The 23,749-nt window shown below is 37.8% G+C and overlaps 1 protein-coding gene across 1 annotated transcript in view; it reads right to left on the bottom strand.

The window, feature by feature from the left end:
* Positions 1-495: 495 nt before the first annotated feature.
* The window catches only part of LOC139738780 (cullin-5-like), a 59,017-nt gene continuing 35,763 nt past the window's right edge, over positions 496-23,749 (bottom strand). Inside the window, exons 10-19 of the mRNA XM_071649417.1 lie at positions 17,387-17,494; positions 14,220-14,284; positions 13,266-13,398; positions 11,961-12,092; positions 11,434-11,557; positions 10,855-11,027; positions 7,630-7,791; positions 6,620-6,738; positions 5,368-5,491; positions 496-3,776 (exon numbers count right to left, since the gene is read on the bottom strand). Of these exons, the coding sequence (XP_071505518.1) occupies positions 3,582-3,776; positions 5,368-5,491; positions 6,620-6,738; positions 7,630-7,791; positions 10,855-11,027; positions 11,434-11,557; positions 11,961-12,092; positions 13,266-13,398; positions 14,220-14,284; positions 17,387-17,494 (1,335 nt within the window). The 3' untranslated portion in view covers positions 496-3,581. The remainder of the gene's footprint in view (positions 3,777-5,367; positions 5,492-6,619; positions 6,739-7,629; positions 7,792-10,854; positions 11,028-11,433; positions 11,558-11,960; positions 12,093-13,265; positions 13,399-14,219; positions 14,285-17,386; positions 17,495-23,749) is intronic.

The following is a 23,749-nucleotide window of genomic DNA, read 5'->3' as shown; positions in this document are numbered from 1 at the left end:
TGCAATGGGTAAAAAATCACAGTTAAATCAAATAGGGCAAGCACAAACATTACAAAGGTTGATGCTCAGAGTATCTTTGATATTCTTGTTTCCATCATAATTTTATTCTCTCAATTTTTTTTTTCACTCTCATGAATATAGAACTGCTCAAGTGACAACAGTTGTATGAATTTCAATTTCTCTTCATCAGTATATTTGTACATGTACATTTCAACCACTTAATTTGCACAAATCAACATAATTCAAACATCATAATTATATAAGTATCAAAACTGCAAATGTCCAAGAGGCCTTCCCCCCCCCCACCCCCCAAAAAGACAAGTAACACAGATATACTATAAAGTCATGTGTTACCGACTCCCTAATCATAATCCAGAGCATGTTGTTACCAACAGCAGATAAAAACAAGGGTCTATTGAATAGAAAAGAAACATTGGAAATGCACCAGTTATCTTTTTATAAACTCTTAAGGTACTGTAGTCATAAAATGTACAGTTGTGTACGGCTTGCTTGCTCAACTGCTGATGATTCAACAGCTGTGACTATCTTTACGATCAGTTGCCTTTTCTCAGCTTCAATACCCGAGTTCCCCTGCCATTCTATGATATCCCTACCTGATCAAATCCTGTTCTTCTGATCACTCTGAATTACCTCATTAACTCAGTCATCTATTAGAAGTTGAGCTCACACCCTGATCCCTGGCCTGTTACACTTGAATTAAATATTGACTTCATTCAATATCATGCTTTGTTCAAGTTATACACATATCTTGGTTAATTATAGCAAAATTGTGCACTCAATTTGAAATCTCATATTTTTAACAATAACAATGGCCTTGACATATGTTCTCAAAATTATACCAGCCACACTTCTGTGACAATTATCGGTCACATTTCACTATGTATTGCAATATGAGTGATCAAAATTTAAAATTTTTCCAACTTTATAGTTTACCTGCATTCCATTTCTTAACTTCCATGACTGCCACTGAACTTAATGCTTCTACTCACAGAGCCTGCACCTGCCAAGATCCATAGAAATTGCTAGCATGAACCCTCAGATCTTGTAAAATTTCCTGCAAACTGCACATTTCACCCTGCAACTCAGGCAAAGATCCATATTGAAAGGTTAATTAACATCCTATCCTACTGTCTGCCCACAAGTTATATCAAGCAATTGAATGATAATTCATCACTCATAGAATTATTGAAAAATGCACATAAATATGTGCAGGGACATACTTATGAAACCTGAATGATTGAGCATATATATTACTGTATGACACATGCCTTTAAATCACTTACATTGTATTGCATAAACATATGCACTTATACACCTCTGGCACTGTGAACTTAAAGCACATGCCTTCAGATTTACATACCTAAAATGGCCGATGGTAAGTCCTCACCAATCACAGGATCTGTTAAAAATAGGTCACCCAGGTTTTCTTAGACAGTAATACTACGAAAATATCATGTGGCAAATCATTGTTTAGTGCTTCCTATACTGTTATCAAGTGGAAGGATGAATGAAATCATCAGTCCCATAATACCTTAAAGAACAAAGTTGCACTGTGTTGATTGCAAGCAATGGATATCTGAATAATAATGATTAGCAAATGCACCTTGCACTTTTCATTTCCTCTGACAGAGAACAGGGTAACATGATAGTGGCCAGCAGTTTTCTCTGATCAATTCACATAACCTTGAAAGTGACTGAACAAATGCTACATAATATCAGCATTTAATGCTTAACCTAAAGTACAGCGAAATGATCAGTATAATCAAGCCTTTCAAGAAAGACAGGCAAACCCCACTATAATTAGAAACTTAAGACCACAGGATTTAACTTTGTAAAAAGGGTAATTTTGAAAAGCAGATGACCAGCTTGCCATTGGAATATGCTCATGTGGGACAAGATAATAACAGCTAGTGAAGTGAAGCCCCACTTGCATATCAGAAAATAATCTTGTTAGCACATTTTCATGTGAAGTTAAGGGTACTTTAAAATGCAATGCTTCAAATGTATGCTATTGATAACATCACAGCAATTCAGCAATTTGCTCAATGGATATACAGAGTATAAGTGCACTGCCATCATGAATTCATTACAGGTGGTTTGAAATAATTTGTGTAGTGGGGACAATGTTAGGTAAATACAGCAAGATGCATGGAGTGCATTATCATAGGTGCAGGAGAGGCATGTAATGGACTTATAGATGAGATAGTAATACATCAAACTGTTTGAGTGTGTAATGGCAAGTCTGTAAGTATCAAAGAGATAATAATCTCAAACTCTTTGACCTCATAAATCCCTCTCCCCCTTCTTTATTGGTCTCTCATTTTCTCATGCATACCAATCTTCAATTTGTGTGTGACTTGTTCTTTTACAGTACATGGTAACAATTGATGCAAGATGCATCTGCTTCATTCCCTTCTTGCTAAGTACAACTTTGGCACAATCTCTTTAAACGACTTTGTGCAGAACATTTCTGGAAGGAGAACAAAGACAAACAAATATCAACCATTGCAAACTAATTGTGCTACTGCTTTTCACTCATAGTTGGCGTCCACACAGATTAATATGGCAGTCTGGGGTTTAGTGCATAGCCAGCATGGATACAGTGCCTAGTAACATTGAAGTTAAGGAGATCAGTCACCTTACTAATCCCCTCCCCCTTCTTACTCTACTTGTTTCAAGACACCAGCTGTAGCAATTGATAATAGTGACATTTGCAGAATTCTTCTATCCATACATCACAACATTAAATGAGTCTGCGATCAAGAGCTTGAGATTCAGTTACACCTTCTTTTATGAGTGTGTGAGGTAATTTTGACTGATCATGAAAATAATATCCTCTCACATAGCAAGTATTTCTGTAAATGTTTATGAACTAAGCTTTCTATATCAAGAGAGTTGTGTTGTAGGCATGCAAGTAAGAAAGAAAAGAGAAAGAAAAAAAGAAAATCTCCTCTCAATATTGAATGCTTGTTCTATTGGTTTTTATCATAATGGGATTCACGATGCCATAATATCACATCCACTGCATGGGTTACAAAAGTAAAACTTTATAATCCTTTTCAAATGAAATTTGAAGAGGAATTGAGAACATCAATAACATGTTTTCAGCATGGATCAAAGCTTTAAAAAATCAGTGTCATGAGCATTTATACTTATTTATACTCATGCAACACCATAGTATATAACCCCTATCGGCACAAGAAGTAAGATCGATTGCACTTGAGAACGACAAGTTTGAATTGATACAAACTTTGTCCTTCTCGTCTGCCCATTCAAGAGTGCCTCCTACAGATAGCAATGTGTGCTTCTGCTTCAGTTCAGCAGTGATGAAATGACATTTGCTGAAACTATGCTAGATTGATGACACAGAACACATATCCAACAAAACACCTCTTCTGCTGCAACTTGCATTCCCAGAGCAAAGCACCATGTTTGCTGACCATTGACATGTGCACCATGTACACCCAAAGGTGTACTGATTCATCTTTCTCCAACCCCTTGGGTTGAGGCACCATTCTTCATTTGCAACACATAGCTCTACTGTCTGATTCTCCATCTTTTCAGGCCAAGTAGATAAATGTATTGATGTCTCCCTCGTCCCGCTTCATGTACTTGTGTTCAATCAGCCACTCGATCTGCTCCTTGATCATTTTCTTTTGAGGGAGGAACATGTTTTTCAGGATTTCAACAAGCTCTGTCTGCAGCTGGGCATTGCTCAGCTTCTTCCTCATCTTCATGATCTTCACTATTGCTTCCTGTTGAAGGATACAAGAAGGCATTGTCATGATATAATGTAACTTAGTCTGCAAAGTTATTACTAGTGAAATCTACATATTGATTAGTCAAGTCCTTCAATGTGTCATCTCTAATCCCTAACCAGTGAAGGAAAGAAAGCATACCAAGTGAAGTGAGGTATTATCAATTTGCATAAATTTAGATTTGTCTCATGATTCATAATTAATTAAGATCTTAACACATATCACTCCACCCTATCACTGACATATGTAATAGAGTACCTCGGCAGGTTTTTGAGAGAGCTATGTAGGTCTGAATGCACTGAAGCTATCACAAGCTATGCCCAGCTCAGCTGGTTTGGTCATGTACAATGCATGAAGACTAGAGGCTCCCGAAAACAAGCACACTACTGCGAGCTGCCCACTAAGAAGCATAATTATGAGGAGTGCTCCACAGATGTGGTACAAAGATCACTCCATGGAGTAAACTCCTCACTCACTAATCGACATCCACACCAATGCTGTGGATTGTACATATATGATAGCATTGTCAGGTAAGCAATGGTTCAAAAAGCTTCAACAGAGAGGCAAATACGCTTGGAAAAAAAGGGCATTGTACGCATATATTAAATGGGTTAGTCAAATACTGGTTAGTGATTGGCTAAACAAGTTCACGTGATGGAGGTACATTGGTTATGTTTGCCCATGGGCAGAACTTTTTTTGTAATGTTCTCCCATGGGAAAACATTTTCACGTAAGAAATGACAAACGATACCAAACAATTGAACGATCATATTTTTTACGCAATCGACAGGATAAATTTGCCTATTTCATACAATGTGAAAAAGCAGATGACCGATTATTGTAATGCGTATGAAAGTGTGATAATTTGACTAACCCATGAAATAAAACAGATGATGACTTTTGTTGTCAGGAACATGTACCAAACGTTCCATTCTCAGGGTATGAAATGCTATTTCGGGAGGCTATAAGTTATAACCTCCCTCAATAGCATTTCAAACCATTCCTTCAGGTGGAACATTCGGTATGTTCCCTCCCCCGCCAGTCATCATCTGTATAATATTGTCTGCTTAGGATCATCTAGATAATTATGTAATGTCAGCTGTTGATTTTCTAAATCCTTCTTTGGCATCTTTAACTATTCAAGAACTTTGGAATAACTTTCATCCTAAATGCCTCTTTGAAGATGTCATCTTCATTATCACTGGACTGGACTGAACATCAGCAAAGGTCATAAATATGTAAAACAGCATATTAAAGCACGATTTCAGTGACCCTTGTTAAACACAAAATGAATGCATAGCATCATAACATTATCCTATGACATATCACGTAATGAGACAACATATTAGTTAACTTTGTGGAAAGTAGAGGAGCTTGCAAAGTGGATTACCATCATGAATGGCACAAGGTAAAACTTAAAAAAAAAAACATGTCTATCAATACCAAATAGCCTTTCCAGAAAGTGTGAAATATATCCTACTGGTGCAAATGGTGATATCATCATATTATGTTAAAGACACGAAGGATGTGCCTTTTATTTTCACAAAGTCACGTGTAATGCCTCATGAAATGAAGATCTTGAACACACCTGAGTCCTGAGAATCCTGAGTTGTACAATGCCTTCTTTATCCTCTTCAGCACTTCTCTCTGTGGATAGTTGAAGCCTGCCTATCAGGTTGATCTTGCCTCGCTTCTGGGGCTTGCCATTCTTTCTGGAGGGATCAGTGGTGATTTACATGATACACAATAAATGAAAACAGAATGTTTTTTTCTTCAAATCTTTAGTCTTCAAAAACAGCAAAGTTCTGCATGTGGCCTGAGCTTCAACATTCTAATGACTTTGGATAGTCACTGTTTACAACTGAATAGTCATATTTGCTCTGTTTTATGGGAAATGTACATCGTATATCGATAGTACTGTACTCAACTTGATATACATAAATATTGCACACAATACTGTTAGGCACTGTCTACTTTGGACTTTACATTTTTAATGATTGAATCAAATACTGCTTCATTTGCAAAGTATCTCCCTTCAACACCTCCCCCCCCCCCCCAAAAAAAAAGCAAATATGTCTCATAGACACTTCGTAAACATACTACAGCCAATTTCTTTCTCTTCTTTTTTTTTCCCTATTCATTGTATTTAAAAAGGAACAACTGGACAGAGAATGGGGAATTAGATAATGTGAAAACAAAGTAAAACTAAAACCTCATCAGCGTGTGCTTGACCTACCCTGACTTTGGCACATTCCACAACAGGATATGAAAAATGAGGCAAAGACTGCACACAATCTAGCTTTTAAGGTAACATATGAACATGTATACATACACTGAAAATTTTCCATATCAATAATTTTCAATTACTCTTACACTGTGGAAGTAATCTTTCCATCTTTCAAATGTGATTCCTGTATCAACATTACAAGTAGCTCATCAGATGCTGAAAAACACATACTTTGTATAACAACAAAAGGTCATTCAATTTTTGGTCATTCAATTTTCTATTCCAATTGCTCCAAAGGGTAAGAAAAATTTGCTTTTATTTTTTTCTCAGATGGGTTTGTCCACTGCACAAGCAAAATCCAAGTGAATACAATACATCACAAATACACTGACAGGAATGTGGCACAAATCAGTAAGAAAAAAAAAAAGATGAAAAATGTCTAGAGCTCAGACAGCCTGTCCTTCTCAGGTGGCTCTACTGACAGCAGGACCATCTCCTGATGGTTATCACAGAGTCAAAGCCACGCATCTCTCAGAATACTCAGCTTGGGGAATTCATCACTTTTCAAAGCAAAAAACAGACACACAGTGCATCAAATTTTGGTCAGACTTACATGACAGCAAATTCCTGGTTGACCCAGAAGACAGTTCCATCACTGAACTCCTTGGGTGATTTAGCCTCAGGATGCATGAGGATTAGCTGCCTTTTGAGTTTGGCAAATGCCACCAGTGACTGTTGTGAAGGAGTTATGATGAAGTGTATTATCATTTGTGCAGTTTGAAGTGTATATACCAGAAATCAAAACATAATGTGTGGAAAACTTTTCAAATTCACTTACACAACATGACAATTTTTTTTTTCTATAGCGAGAAATAAATTCAGTGTCCTGTAAATATGTGCAAGTACTTGTAAACATGTTGCACGAAATGGCGAAATGGAATCACGCATAGAGATCATCACCAACCAATGATGTAAATGCTTCATCTTCATCCATTAAGTGTCACTCAGCTTGCATAATCAATCATAATAGCCTACATATTGAGAATAAGGGAGTACACAAATAAATTTGGGCATGAAACACCATCAAGAAAGAGTCAAGTTCAATTCACAAACATATAACTTTAAGAAGGCTAACTTCTTTGGAAAAATGGCGAGTGGTCAACTCGCTCTGAAGGTGCACAATAATTTCAATTTGCACAGAAAAAAAAGCAAAACTGATGCATGAAGAATAAAATGTGACCAATGTTGACACCAATATGTCAATTTGGCATGGGGAAGGTAAAATTCAATGAAGATGATGCAATATATACAAGTCAAACGATAAAATCAATATCTGTATATTCTCAACATTTTGCCAAGGAAATTTCATACATTTACAGTAGCCTCCAATGTACACAAATATTGTCTGCTAGTCTCCTATGCATAAAACAAGTGCTCTCAACTTCTTCTTTTTCTCCTCCCCCCTTTCTTTTTCTTTTTCTTTTTTTTTTTTGTATACCAAGCAAGGTAAAAAGATACCCTAACCAGCAAAGAAACTGACAGCAAATCTATACAAAAACACACGCACAAAGAAAAACAAAATGAAAAGATAAAATACCAGAAAATGACTGTAAGTCAACTTACCCACAGAGTCCTCCTGAGTTCATGGTCTGGCAGCTCTGTGGCCAGCCGAAGATTCTCCAGTGATATCTTGTCATGTGGCCTCTGGTTCCATGCAAAGAGGACGCCCATCTGAAAGGTTGTGACCTCCAGGTCAAACATGCCTACCTCATTCTTCAAGGTGATCTAGAAGATATCGCAGAAACATATAACACACACTGACAATAAAATGTTTTATGTTTAAGTCTAATCTTGAGAACTCTTTCATTTCCCTTCAACTACTTATGAGCCCAGGCACTTAGATGTAAGTTGCTTTGTTTTGTCATTGGCATTCAGTCAATTCCCCAAATTTGGTTGAATTGTTCGCTAGCCACCCCTCTCAGGCATACTGTATAAGCCATATATTTCGCGAGTCTAAATTTTTGCAACTCGGGAATTCCCGACAATTTCGCGAGTGGTTAAATTCGCGATCGTGGAGTCTTGTACTGAAAGGAGAATTGTAAACGCGCACGTCACATTCACATCAGGATCAGAGTCAATATCTTTGTGTGTCTTTAATTTCGCGAATAGCACCCGACTTGCGAAATTTGTGAATATAAAAACCTTGCGAAATATTCAGCGTATACAGTAAACATGTACCTCAAGTACAACAGGAAAGTTTGGGTGACAAAACAGGCCTTAAGGGGATTAGGCAATCTTTATTCATTGGCAATTACAAAGTAGTTTCTAGACATGCGAGAAAAAAAAAAACAGTGGATGTACCAATTGGCAAACAGAGTTAAATATGTATTTACTTGCTCATGAACAAGAGACCAGGGGTCTCGGGCTCACCCGAGTATTGCAAGTTCACCTTCCATGCATTCTTGCAGACTAATACCCGAGAACATTGCAAACTTTGGGGGGGGGGCAGCTTTGAGGGCTTCTATGGGGGCATGGTATCCATATGCATGATTATAACATCACACTGGTAAAATATCTGACAAGTACACTGTCTCTAAGAACAAATGAACAATGCAGTTTAATAAGAAAAAATAAATAAATAAACTTCAGTGGGTTGAATGTAATTTTTTTTTTTTTTCAGGTTCCTTAATTTGGGGCAGGGGGGCTAGGACTCCCGAGGGGGAGCATGGTGCTCTTTTGTAAAAACTGAGATCCTATCCCCCTAGGGTTGCTACCTGCCAAGTGTGGTGAAATCCGTAATTGGGTTTTCAAGAGGGAGGAGAAAATGTACAGTTTACAAAGGTACCCTATTTGGACCCCTCCCCTCCTCCTGCTCCAAGGGGCACCCCTGGATCCGCCATGAACAAACCTGAAACTACACTCATCAATGTACTTACTCAGAGTATTAACTTAGCTCCATTACTTCTGGTTCTACAGAAGAGGATTTTTAAAGATTCCTTATTTTATTTTTAATTTTTTTTTTGTTATTATTATTATTTTTTTTTTTTGGGGGGGGGGGGGTGGGCCCCCCTGGGGTGGGGTGGGGGGGGGGCATGGTGCCCATCTGAACAAATTGAGATCCTATACCCCTAGTGATGCTATCTGCCAAGTTTGGTGAAAATCTGTCATGGGGTTTTCATTAAGATGAAAATGTACAATTCAGGCCTCCATTTGGACCCTTCCACTGAGCTCCAAGGGGGCACCCCTTGATCCACCATGAACAAACCTGAAACAACACTCATCAATGCACTAATTCATAGCATTAAAGGGCTGGTACAGTTTCAGTTGAGATGGAGCTTCAGGTTTCCAATCTTTTTTTTTTTAATGATGATTTTTTGAGATGAGAAACCTCCCATGAAATATGAAAGATGACACATTCCTAAGAGGAATTGAAGGTTTATGTGAGGAAAACTGGTTTTGAAATGGCTGAGATATCCAAAACAAAGTGATCATACTGAAAGGTGGGACCCACCTTTTATTGGGATTGTTTTGTTTTACTTTTTGGATATCTAAGCCATCTCAAGACCAATTTTCATCAAATTAACTTTGAACTCCTCTTAAAATTGTATGCTCCTAAACATTTCTTAAAGCGGTTATTAAGTATCTTACAAAAAGTTAAAAGCTGAATCCTCACCTCCACCAAAACTATTTGGTGAATATTTGTCATGGGGTTTTCAAGAAGAAGATAAAAACGTAAAAACTTTATGCACGCCACACGCCACACGCCAGACGCCGGACGAAAAGTGATCACAATAGCTCATTTGAGCCTTTGGCTCAGGTGAGCTAATGAAAAGTCATCAATAATCCTCTTAAGAATAAAGCACATCAATGAACTAGAAATACAGCGACTGGTATGCCTCCGCAATAATGCATTATAGTTCTCTGAATAGGTCTATAGCACAATGTCTTGACAATGTATGATGACAGTTTCACATAAGTGGAAAAATATTAAAATTACAGGTTTGTCACAAATGTATTGAATGTTAACTTTCTTTGAACTAGATTTATTTGGGTGAATGGCTTTACTTGCTAATAAGATGTGCAGGTAGTTGGGGATTTGTACCAAACTTTTGACCCTTTCATACAACTAAGTTTAAAGAAGAAGTGAAATTTAGCACTTTCACTTGACCTTTAACCTTTTGGCCTTTGACCTTTTGACAAGAAACTTCCAAGAGAATCTGTATTGGGTAATACATGCATACACTAAGTTTCAAGAAAAAATCCTGCAGGCATTGCACAGATAAGAGGGAAATAATGACATTTTGATGAGTTGACATCGACCTTTGACCCCTGACCTTTCACCCATGACCCCTAAAATCCCTACATGATCACTGCCAGTCAGTACATGCATATATACTAAGTTCCATGAAGATACCTTGAAATGTTTGTGAGATATGGAGAAAAAAGTGAAATTTTAACATTTTCACTTGACCTTTGACCCTTGACCTTTGACCTCATGACCCAAAATTCTCTCTGGGGAATCTTTATTTGGTAGTTCATGTATACACCAAGTTTCAAGAAAATACCTCCAGGCATTGAAGAGATATAGGGGAAATAGTGAAATTTTGAGCATTTGACCTTCACCTTTTGACCTTTGACCTTGAGCATGTGCACCTTAAAGTTGATAGGCACAACTTCACTCACTCATACATATATATGCCAAGTTTCATTAGGATACCTCTAACGGTTTTTTAGATACGCTGTCCACAAAATTGATTACGGACAGACGGAAGGACGGACGGACGGACAAACCAAAAACATAATGCCTCCGGCGACACTTCGTGGCGGAGGCACAAAAACAGGACTTACAATTCCATTGGACATAAGGTGGTGCCACTGCAGCTTCCTACCACTGTGCTTATTCCTATAGAAATCCTCCACCTCAGGAATAAAGTCCTCAAGTTCCACAGGTAGGGAAACTGGCACACGCTCACTGCTTCTTGACCATGCACCCGCATTCAGAATTTTGATGTTCATATTATCTGAGAAAGAAGCAGATACAGAAATTGGTTAATAATGGCATATCATTATCATTAAACTGAACACAAAGATTTCTGTTATGTATCTTTTGTGTCATTCCAGAGCACCTATATGTATCAAGGGAATACAGCACTTAATGGCTACATACTTGCTTTCTTATCATAGACATTGAAGGGTACAGGAATGGTTTCCTACAAAGAGGACAGTTGGGAAGCAGGACCTGAAAGATCACAGAAAATGTAATGAAGTTTTGGTGTGTGTGTGTGTGTGTGTGTGTGTGTGTGTGTGTGTGTGTGTTGAAAAAGATACAGCTATAAGATACATGCACATAGTGTATGTCCATCCCTATGTAATGTTTCACTAGCGCTGTTACAAAAGTTTGTTAACATCTGTAGATATTATTATTACCTGCAACATTGCCATAGTTATTTCTATGCAGCTCCTTGAAGGCCTGGTTTAGGTCCTCTGAGACCTTGATGTCCTGGAACATCCTGGCTAGCTTGTTCACATAGTCTGCAGGCATGCCCACTTCCTGCAAGAAACGTCACAACTTCTCATCAAGTTTTATTGACGATTAAGAGGCCAAAAGTAAGGACAACTGGCGGAAAAGTATTGAAAACTGCAATAATTCTTTGCTTTTCCTCTCTCCTACTGCCATATTTGTGTATTACGTTACCACTTTGTTATTATGCTGAGCATAATCTTTCAATCTAAGATGAGTGAATGGCACTTCAAAATATAAAGGACATTGTAAAACATGTAAAACTTCGACTCCATGCTAGTTGTTGGTAGGGTGTAGTTTGATTTTTTTTTTTTTGCTAATCAATTGAAACCCTTTGTTCTGCTACATCACATTTCTCCTCCAAACAAAGTGTGCAAAGAACCCATTCTATCTAAGGATAGCTCCACTGAGAGTCTGAGGCTAAAATTCTTACCCTGAGCCACTCTACCATGTTTTCCTCCTTCTCACTGTCTGCTGAGGTGTCCAGTATCAGTCTCCTTGTCAAGTGTGCCTTGTGGTACCTCATAAACACATCCTTGTTTTGTACATACTTCAGCACCAGTAGCTACGAAGACAAGTTCAAAATCAATATCATCAATGGTCTGTACATCTTAACATTTACTGCCATCTCCTTTTTGTCACAAGCATGGCAATGAAGAAGAATAGAATATGATATACAAATACATTAAATGGTGGAAACAAAAAGACAATGACTGCAGGTATGATAGAGAGGGGACATAAAGACTTGATTGAAATAAACTTCCAAAAACCATTTAATGAACCCACAGATAAAACACAATTCAGAAAGAGCACACAGAAATTCAATTTTTAGGTCCAGAGAATACAAAAATCATCATAAATGACATCCAATGTGTCAAGTACTGGTTGTATGTAATAAATTATCTAAACTCCCGTAGACAAAGAGCGTTCAGAACCTAACATTGTAATCCAAGGCTCCTCCAACATTCATTATATCAGTGAAAATGTCTCTGTGATGATAAAAAAGAGACAATGATACAGAAACTGATTTGCATGGCCCTCCTTGCTCAACTAAGGAACAGGCAGAATGTTGTATGATTGCTTCACTATTGCAGAATACGTAACTGAAAAACTGTATCCTACGCTACTGAAGACCATTCTTGTTGGAAAAATGTTGAACTCTATAGCAATGGCAGTGAAGGGATGATCAGATTAAGTAGAAATTTTGCACACTCCATTTAAACTAATTCTACTCATGACAAATGCTAACTTTCCAAGCAGTAGCATCATCCTTTCGAAAGTTCTTAGAGTTGAAAGTGAAGAGTGTGTACAAGGTTTTAAAGAAATGAAAAGGGCGCCACTAAGATGTTATACCTACCTAATCAGACAATTAAAAAAAATAGGAGTTCTAGATAAACAGTTTTTATGATCACATATTTTAGAATTATGTAGAGTAGAATTGCTCTTTCAGAGAAGCTAAAAGACTAAAAGTGATTAAACTGAATTTAAAGATAAATCAAATTTGTGAGACTTGATGCATCAACCATTTAGTACCCCCTTATAGTATTGAACAAATTGAAAGGTAACCACATCATTTGGGGCCTCACAATCAATTACAATACATCATTTTTTTATTATGTCTGATTTGAAATTCAAGTATGTAACATGGCACATACACCATCCAAACACATGAAAAACATGACCACCGTGAATGCCTACTAGTTTCAATACGAATAAATATTAAAAGTGCATCACATACCACATTTCGCAGCTTGCTTTCAATTTCTTCTGATGTGAGCTTTTTACTGAGTGGAGTTTTCCTGAGAAGCATATCACAGTAGTTTGCTAGAAGTTCTGGGCATCTTGATTCTGGCTGACATTTGCTAACAGCACTATGTAGCAAAAAGATAAAGCAAATAAGGACAACACAAATGGCGTATACAAACTGTACAATTATATGTTCGACTTAAAAGGGGCAAGATGCCTTGTACATAATTGTATTTCCCTTTTCATTTCTGACCAAAATGTAGTTCATCACAGAACAGGCCCAGCTACGTTCTCATACATTCATGGGCAATGATTCCATGTGTCACAGTAAGGCTAGCAAGTCAAATTGCAGTGGGCTAATATTCCATCTGGCACAGCAGCAGGACTTCACACCAAAGAAATTGGGATGATACTTTTGACAAAAGGCTTACAATAATAAGAATTTTCTCTTGTGTTAACATTACATTACACAATCATGCATACTGTTGAATACACTTGAAAAGAATCAAATAAAATATAGCTATGATCATATGATCAGAGAATCATATGTTGGTAGAATCACATCTTCAGGTTCTGCTTAATAGATATCATGAATATAAAAGAATTCTGACAATGAAGGAATAGTGATATTCCTTCAAAATGCTTTTACTTGCAGGACACTTACAATGACAGATAAACTTAACTAACATCAACATCTGCACACCTATTTGCTGACAGAAAAATAACATTTACAAGCGTAAATCATTTGTGCTTTAATAACCACTGGAAGAGTGAAAAATAAAAATGTTTACAGTTAAATCACAAATTTAATAACAAATATTACTGTCTTCAACAACCACTGAAATATTGCATACATCTTAAACAAAACAGCAATTGCGAATCTACAAAGTATGAGATAGATACATGAATTCAATCTGGATTTTTTTTTTTCTGCACTTTAACTTACCTTTTGTTTTTTGTTGGTAGCTCTAGTCGGAAGACTTTTGTGTCATTTACTACATGCTTATAGGCCTGCAAAGAAAGAAGACTGAATATCAAGGTCTTTTCACAAGCCATTAAATTTTCAACAATTGCACACTTCAGAGCTTCAAATTCTGCTTTACTGATCTTCACAGATGGCTCTTGAGCAACTGCCTAAAGCTGAATGAAGACAAAACAGAGTTCAATGTGATTGGCTTTCATCAGCAGAGAGTATGAGGAAGATTAACCATCTGAAAGTTGGCAGTGCCATGAACATCTGGCATGTAGATCAGGCCATTAGGTCAAGTAAGAAACCTCCAAGTGATATTCGATTCTTTGGTGACTTGTAGCTGTTTGTACTGAAATGCAAATTGCTGTCTGCATACTTTAAGCTACATGTACAAGTGCCTGGAAGTTTTAGCTCCACAAACACCTGTCCCTTGCTAACTTTACACAGGCTCTCATACTTCTCTTTGTCATGTTTGTGAGCTTCATCTCAAAGTCTGCATGCCCTATTAATCTTTAACCCTATTCTAACTGGGCTATTTGAGACCAAGTTTTTACTGGGGAGGGGGTCAATTTGACCCCCCTTCAGATCTCGGCCGCCGATCGCGCGATTGCCGCAAAATTTTGCGTGTACATAGAGCGGATGTCAACTACAAGATTATATGGTCATACAATAGAAAAAATTTGATTTTATATTTTTTAATAAACTAATTATGCAAATTTACGCATGAAATCATATTTTCACCTATAACTCCATTAAAAACATTGAAGGATTGCTAAATTGTTGTGTCAGAGTTCCTCAAGACATATCGAACAATTTTCTTACAGAAAAAATAGCGCAATCAAAATCAGTTTCTTTTGTTTTGTATTGTTTTGTTAATTTCTTATGTATTTCATTGTTTTTCGACCTTTTGTTTTCTATTGTTTTTTTGCCAAAATTTGTTGTAGGCACTTTTCCAAGCTGATCTACATTAGAAATGATTAATTTCAATGGTTAAAAGTTGAAATAATCTAATTTATATCAAACAAAAAAACACAATTTGCATTGGATTTGCACACAAAATCATGAATTTGAGCTGTTTTGGGGTTGACATGCATATGCAAAACATTGCGTAACTTCAGAACGGTGTACCCGGACGTCGCAAATTTGGTCTCAAAATATGCGGGAGACTTCAATGAAACTAGAAATGTCGCTATGGCGACTGGTATGCCTCCGCCATAATGCATGATTCTCCTGATAGGTCTAGATAGTACATGTAGACAATGTGTGATTACATTTTCACAAAATTGGCAAAATATTAAAATGACAAGTTTGTCACAAATGTGTTGAATGTTCACCTTCCTTGACCTAGGTTTAATTGGATGAATAGGAGAGCATGTATTTGGGGATTTAAGGACTTTAACTTGACTTTGACCCATTCATAAGTTTATGCATTGAGTAATTTTCAAGGTACCGGTATGGAGAAAAAGTGCAATTTCTGTATTGAATAGTAAATTGTTACCATTTTCATCTAGCCTTTGACCCTAAAATTCATAAGATAATCACTTTCAGGTAGAACATGCATAAATATGTAGTAAGTTTCAAGATAACTTGAGCCACTTCCGAGATATGGAGGAAAAAGTTAGTTCGGCACTTTCACATGATCTTTGACCTTTTGACCTTTGAGGCAAAAAAAAGAAAAAGGCAAAGAAAAACTTTCCAGAGAATTTCTATTAGGTTACACATGCATACACCAAGTGTAAAAAAAAATAATAATCCTGCTGGCACTGCATAAACATGAGGGAAATAGTAAAATCTTTAAGTGTTGCACTTGACCTTTGACCCCATGAACCCTACATTCTCTAGGTAATCACTGCCAGTCAGTACATGTATATACTATGTTCCATGAAGATACCTTGAACAATTTTCCAAGGAACGGAGAAAAAAAAGGAAGTTTTAATGTTTTTACTTGACCTTATGACCTTTGACCTTTGACCTCATGACCCAAACTTTCACCAGAGAATCTTAATCGAGTAATACATGTATACACTAAGTTTCAAGAAAATATCTTCGGGCATTGCATAGATATGGTGGAAATTGTGAAATTTTATGTATTTGACCTTGACCTTTTGACCTTTGACCTTGAGCATGTGCACCCAAAAGTTGATAGGCACAACTTCACCCCCTAATACACATACATGCTAAGTTTCATTAGGATAACTCAACAGGTTTTGATAGTTACCTTGTCCACAAAATTCATTACGGACGGACGGACAACCCGAAAACATAATGCCTCCGGCACCACTTCGTGGCGGAGGCATAAAAAGTCATGAAACGCTGCGGCAAAATCTGTGCGCGTTGCGGAATCGTGGCGCGAAATGTCGAGGGGAGGTCAATCAGACAATATTTACAACTGACAGACCAATGGACAGAAATAATTTTGGTCTACAAACTTCCTATTTGCCAATCATCTTTATTTCAATGAAAGGGCACTCCAGTGGATATCAAGCACCTACAAACTAATCACTTCACTTTTCGCAATCTGGTTTTGTAAGGAACTTGCATCTCCAATGTCTTCAGGAGTAAACTATCTTTTGTTCTGTCCATATGGTCCAGAACTGCTGCCTTTGATTACTAAAAAAGTTTGGGTCAAGGAATGTGACACGGCTTTCATCTCTCATCCCAAGGACTCTGCAATAACATTGAACTTCACTTTCATGATGACTATTAGTCCCGTCCACAATGTAAGTGAGATACATCCCAGCAGACAATTACGGATCCACTTCCTAAATCTTCAGTGGTCCTTCTAACTCGATTCGCTATGTTATTCTGTTGCAGGGCCCCCAAGAATAACAGTGTATAAACCACTGATGGGGCTATCCTGGGTAAAGAATACTGAACAGTTCAAAATTGTTTTTTAGCAGTCTTTCAAGAAAACAGTCTTTCTGTGGTCTTTCAGCAGTCTTTCACCGATTTCTCAATGAGCTCTCGGGAGGTCTATCAATCATTTTTTAAAGGTATCTCAAGAATTGCTACAATTTTTTGGAGATCACTGACAAATTATTCACAAATCATTGAAAGTTAAGTCTCTCACTGATCTTAATTGTCATCTAAAATTTGACACTTCCTATTTTGAATATTTATAAGGAAAGTGTTAAATATCTTACCTTGTCCCTTGAAGTCAAGAATCTTGGATCATCATTAAATGCCTGCTTGACAAGTGAACTGAACCGGTGGAATAATTCTAGTAATCTCTCCACATATTTCTCTGAATCCTGTTCATAAGGAAAAGAAAATTTAAAGGAAATTAGTGGTATGCCTCCCCTATATTGCATCATTTACCCAATAAGTGCAAAGCATATCTTGACACTGTGAGCGACAGTTTTGGATGAGTGAACAGACCTTTGACCCTTGATCTTTGACCCCATGCCTGCATCCATCATAGATGTAGCAAACAAGGCTACTGGCACATGTGACTTAACAACACTGCAGTAATGTTATTCAAAAGTTGCCCTGTAATGTCAGTATGCTCAGCCCTTTCCTCTTCTTTGAGTATGTAAAATCCTTTATTTTGCTTCCTGTCAGACTTCCTTTCTCTTTTTTTTTTTCTTTTTGTCCTTTTCCCGTTACCCAGGAAAAGCTTTTACATTAATAGGAATATAATGATTGACATTGACCACTTTTCCCTACAGTGAGTTGGACGCTGGTCAGTTCCATGTACACCTCATCCCCACAGCCCAACTCCAAATTATGGAGGGATGACTTATCTTTGCCTTCTGACCAATAACCTTTACATCATACATTTACTTGCATCAGTGGTCATAATGTCCTTTTAAAGTGGAAGGTCTTTCCCCATGCAAAGAATTTCCTCTTTTTATCATTGTTTGGCAGAGTTTATAGCGCAGATTTTAGAGGTGAAGACAGTGATACTGGGAGAGTGTGAATGTACCCTTTCGGACTATGACCTACAGTCACAGATGATGTTCAAGTAAAACATTGAATTTGGGTACTTCTACTCATATTTCACTATAAAATTTTCAATACAAGGGAGATATAACACCAAGGAATCAGAACCTGTTATAAAAAACATTTGCGATCTCAAGAGTGCTTTCTTGGTCCATCCATTCTTGGTCCATTATGTGGAAACTCCTTGCGCAACTTATGACTCATTTTGACAGAGTGGTACACACGTAATATAGGTTTTCCTGCCCAATTCCATCAGATTTGCATTCGATTTAACGATGCGATCATTCAAGTTTGAGTGAATTTGAATGATCACCGAAGTTGACATTCAAAAAGGTAACTAGTTCAATCAATTCAAGCTCATCAGCATGCAATTTCATGAGTTTCTCACACAAGGGTGTAAAAAGGGCATTCAAATTAAAAATGCAAGTGCAACGCATTCAAGGTCGCATCAGCACTGTCGTGGAGAGCGTTGAGGAATTCAAATTCACGATAAGGCAAACAACTACAAAGTATAGGCAGTCTTTTTCGTTGTTGCTTTTATTCTGTGTAGTTTATACTCAGCTGTTTGAATTTGCAATCTGAATATACCTTGAAATGTGGTTTTTGACTCATACTAGCTAATGACTTGTATAACCCCACTATCATACACATACATTTACACTTTATTCATATACACAATTTTAACCACTGCTACATTTCAGAGTATGCATGAACATCTCAAATACGGACAGAATTACAGGATGAAGCATGACCTTGACAATCAGCAAAACTGGCAGTATAACCCTTTGGTGAAATAGGTCTATCTACAGCTGATCTGATTGCGGCAACTTATGATCAGTGATGATATGGACATGGGGAATGGAATCAAAATGGATCAATATTGATTTTGGACGTATAGAACCCCTAGGATATTCTGGAATATGGCTATTTCCTAAACATTACATCAATACTGTTTGGGATGAACTGAAAGTGACAGAAGGTCGACAGGAAAGAAATACATCCAGTACAATCAAGATAATTAAATGAAACCTTGAAATGACAAGGCAAGTGCCAAATTGTGTCTCGCCCATTCGCGTACGAGGAATTAATATCTTTTATAACTCCCAGAAGTTAATTGACCTGCTTATGACCTTTGACCTTGTGGTGACCTTCAACACCCCAAGGGACATTTACCATCCAAGTTTGGTCACAAACGGACAAAGGGATCAAAAGTAATGAGCCATATTGAAACGCGCCATAAAAACTTAACATTGGGCCCTAAAAATTTGTTGACCCCTTTCTGTGACCTTTGACCTTGTGATGACCTTTAACTCCCCACGGGACATCTACTGTCCAAGTTTGGTCACAAACGGACATAGGGATCAAAAGTTATGAGCCACAATCAAAACGCGCCCTAAAAACATAACATTGGGCCCAAAAAGTTTGTTGACCCCTGTCTGTGACCTTTGACCTTGTGACGACCTTCACCTCTCCAAGGGACATCTTCAATCCAAGTTTGGTCACAAACGGACAAAGGGATCAAAAGTTATGAGCCATAAACGAAATGTGCCCTAAAAACTTAAAATTGGGCCCTAAAAGTTTGTTGACCCTTGTCTGTGACCTTTGACCTTGTGGTAACCTTCAACTTCCCAAGAGACATTTACCATCACCCAAGTTTGATTGCCATTGTAGCAACATGTGCTGAGTTACGTGTGATAAGAGAGTCTTGCAAGTAAACTTGAATGTATGACCTCAAATGACCTTTGACCTTATCATGTGACCTCTCACGGCACCATAACAAGAAGGTACCCCCAGTGCATCCATCACCCAAGTTTGATTGTCATTGTAGCAACATGTGTCGAGTTACGTGTGATAAGAGAGTCTTGCAAGTAAACTTTAACGTATGACCTCAAATGACCTTTGACCTTATCCTGTGACCTCCAACGGCACCATAACATGAAGGTACCCCCAGTGCATCTATGACCCAAGTTAGGTTGTAATCCAAGCAACTTATGTGAAGTTATTTGTCAAAAGAGAGTCTTGCAGGTAAACTTTAACTTTACACTCTTTAATATATGACCTCAAATGACCTTTGACATCATCACATGACCTCCGACAACACCATATCATGAAGATACCCCTAGTGCTTCTATCACACAAGTGTGGCTGCCATTGCTGTAACAGTTGCCAAGTTATGCATCATAAGAGAGTCTTGCAGGTAAACTTTAACATTTGTGACGGATGACGGACGGACGACGGACGGACGCCATTTGGATCCCTTAGTCTTGTCTTCACCTCCGATGGGCGAGACAAAAATGAAATTGTATCATCCAATCGTATGACAGTGAAAAAGGCCTGTAGAAGTTGCGTATGTTGATTGAATTAGAACGTTCAAAGTGCTAAGTTGTGTTCCTATACAGTGCACTCCCGTTATAACGAAATGCTCGGGACCAGCCGTTTTCTTTCGTTTTATAAAATGGGTTCAAGAATGTAGCCAATAGGAAGCGCTGAAATGAGTCACATGTGCTTCCTTTATTCTAGTCCCATTGCACTGCGTGTTAAATCCTATTGCCGATCGTCTGTGCGCGCGGCGGCTCCTTTGAATTGCATGCATACGCGCTGTCAATCCTGTAAACAACTTCTAGTTCGGGCTGCCGGCCAGCCGGCCGGCCTTTCTTCCCTTGTGCATAACATGTGTGGCGTGCGTACGTATACTCTTATATACACTGTACGTACACTTTGTACAGTACAGTAGACCAAGCGTTGTGGGACCGGACGCATACATGGAGTCACTTTGAAGGGCAAATCCAACGATTTAGCAGGTTAATTCTCAAGCCGTTTTCAGAGTATGTTGTCTAGTAGGCCTATATGAGGAGTCTATATCAAGTCTTTAAGGTAAAGGGTGCATATTCTATGTAAAATAAGTAAGTTTTCATGCGGGAACTTAAGTGTCCGGAAACCCAACCCCCCCATCATACTTATACTGTATGTGCGGAATTTCCGAGTGCGACTTGCGTACATGTTTGGGACGAACATCTTCGGACGTCTTGACCCACAAAGGTACGTGAAAAACGCTGAAAAATGCTCTTAGTTTTCGAATTTTCGACCCATTTTATAAAACAAATGATGCACAGGATTGATGCACAGTAGCTCACTCTCGGGTATTTACAATGTAGTGCAACATGCACTCGGCTTCGCCTCGTGCATGTTTCACAATTGTAAATACCCTCGAGTGCACTATACGCCTACACTAACGCACTCTATCCTGTGCATCATTTGTATAATATCGAAATTTCGTTATAAATGAACAAATACGATATATAACAAAAACAAGGTAACCACCACGCATATATCATATGTCTGTTGAATACTCATCATACACTGGAAAGCTATGTGAAATGGGATGGTACCTTTTTAATTTCGTTTGGATATTACATTTAAAAGAGAGCATAAAGTTGTTTTTGTCTCACAATAAGTCGTATAGAAAATAATAGTTTAGGATTCCGTTACAGTTCGCTATTCCAAAGATTCGTTTCTTACCAAAGTTCGTTACTCCGAAAGACTCTTTGTTCCGAAGTTTCGTCATTCCCGGGAATCCAAAGGTTTGTTCATTATTTTGAAACTTCGCTCTTCCGACGATTCGTTATTCCGAAAGTTCATAATTTAGATATAGATATATTGTTCGTTTTCCGAAGGCTCGTTGATCGGAAAATGAAATGAGTCTAGTCATTCCGAAGGTTTGTAAATGAAAAAAAAATGAGAATGGTTCACTGTTCCGAAGGTTTTTTAATGCGACAATGAAATAAGGTTTGTTATTCCGAAGATTTGTAAATAATTTTTTTAAAAATGAGAAAGGTTAGTTATTTTGTAGGTTCGGTTATCTTAAGACGATTATGAAGCTTGCAATTCCAAAGTTTTGCTACTGGACACACTTTTTGTCCCCCCGAACGAGTTCGAGCAGGGGACTATGAAACGGGCTTCGTACGTGTGTGTCCGTGTGTATGTGTGTGCAAATGTTCAATTTGCTACTTCTCTGTCATTTATGAGCCAATTTTGATTCTGTTTGCTTTATATGATAGCACTACATGGGAGCTTTGAAACTTCCACGCAGAATTTCAGTTGTGACCTTTGACCTTGACCTTTGACCTATATTGTACATTTTGCTACAAAATGCTACTCCTTCGCCATTTCTAACCCGATTTCGATTCCGTTTGCTTTATGTGATGGCACTAGGTGAGGGCTTCAAAACTTCTACACAGAACCTATTTGACCTTTGACTTCTTTGACCTTTGACCTCGATTTTTGACCTATATTGTACATTTTGTTACAAAATGCTACTTCCGGCGGGGACATATATTACGCACCGCGTAATTTCTACTTTTCCTTGTTCACCTTTGGATTAACGAAACTTTTTTTAATGTTCCGATTAATGAAATTTTAGAATTCCTATCATTTTCTGACAAAGAACCGTCGTAATAAGAACCATATCTCATGGACGGTTTCACGAACTTTAGTAATAAGGAACTGTTTGAATAACGCCAAATGTCCGTAATAACAAACCTTATTTCATTTCCGAACCAACGGACATTCAGGTGTATAAGAATCTGTGTGTTTTGTAATAAAGTACCTTCGAAGCAATAAAACGAACCTTGTTTAATTTCAGATTATTGTATAACAATAATGCAAGTCCCCCTCGGAAACTATGCAGGACACAAGGAGCGAACACGTACACAGTGATGTGAAGCGTTCGCCCATGCAGAGACGCTTTAAATGCTTGTTCCGCTACATATTTTCGGAAGCGATTCGCATTTCGTTATAACGGAGCACATTTCTTTTGTTTTTCTTTGTCAGTGGTGCTCAGAAAGATTTCGTTATAACGAAAATTTCGTTATGACCATGTTCGCTGTAAGCGAATTTTGTACCATAGACTTCAATGGCGATGATTTTGGGACCAGAAGTTTTACTTCGTTATAACGAAATTTCGCTATAACCGTGTTCGTTATACAGGAGTCCACTGTAAATGAAATTGAAACTGGTATTTGGCACAAATTTGAACGTCTATCCAGCTGGTGCGAAATTGAATGCATTTCTCTCTAAACTGAATGAAACTAGAAATGTCGCTACAGCGACTGGTTATACCCCCGCCAAAACAACATTTCATAAGCTTTGGTCAAAACAACATTTCATAAGCTTTGGTCAAAAAACTGAGGAAGTAGTTAAATCCGCAAGATCTTTCCTTGATCTTCTACCATTAATATGCCGTTACCATGGCAACGTACTTTCGGGTACTGTCGAAAAATGCGTCTTGCACATCTACAACCAAAGGCACACATCTCTACCAAGTTTCATGGAAATTGGGCAAAAACTGAGGAAGTAGTTTGCAACACAAAATTTTCCATCATTTTGGCTCATAATATGTGAGCTGTTACCATGGCAACATACTTTTTGTCACTGTCAAGAAATGTGTCATGCTGACCTATATCCTAAGACAAACATTCAATATGAATTCCATGAGAATTGGAAGAACACTGATGAAGCAGTTTTGCCATGAAGCATTTTGCCCTATATTTTACCAATAACATGCC

Source organism: Diadema antillarum, unplaced genomic scaffold, assembly GCF_040938485.1.
Source record: "Diadema antillarum isolate AM-2024a unplaced genomic scaffold, OU_Dant_1.0 seq00000768_RagTag, whole genome shotgun sequence".
In the NCBI taxonomy this organism is placed as follows: domain Eukaryota; kingdom Metazoa; phylum Echinodermata; class Echinoidea; order Diadematoida; family Diadematidae; genus Diadema; species Diadema antillarum.
This window is presented reverse-complemented; position numbering and strand designations above follow the sequence as displayed.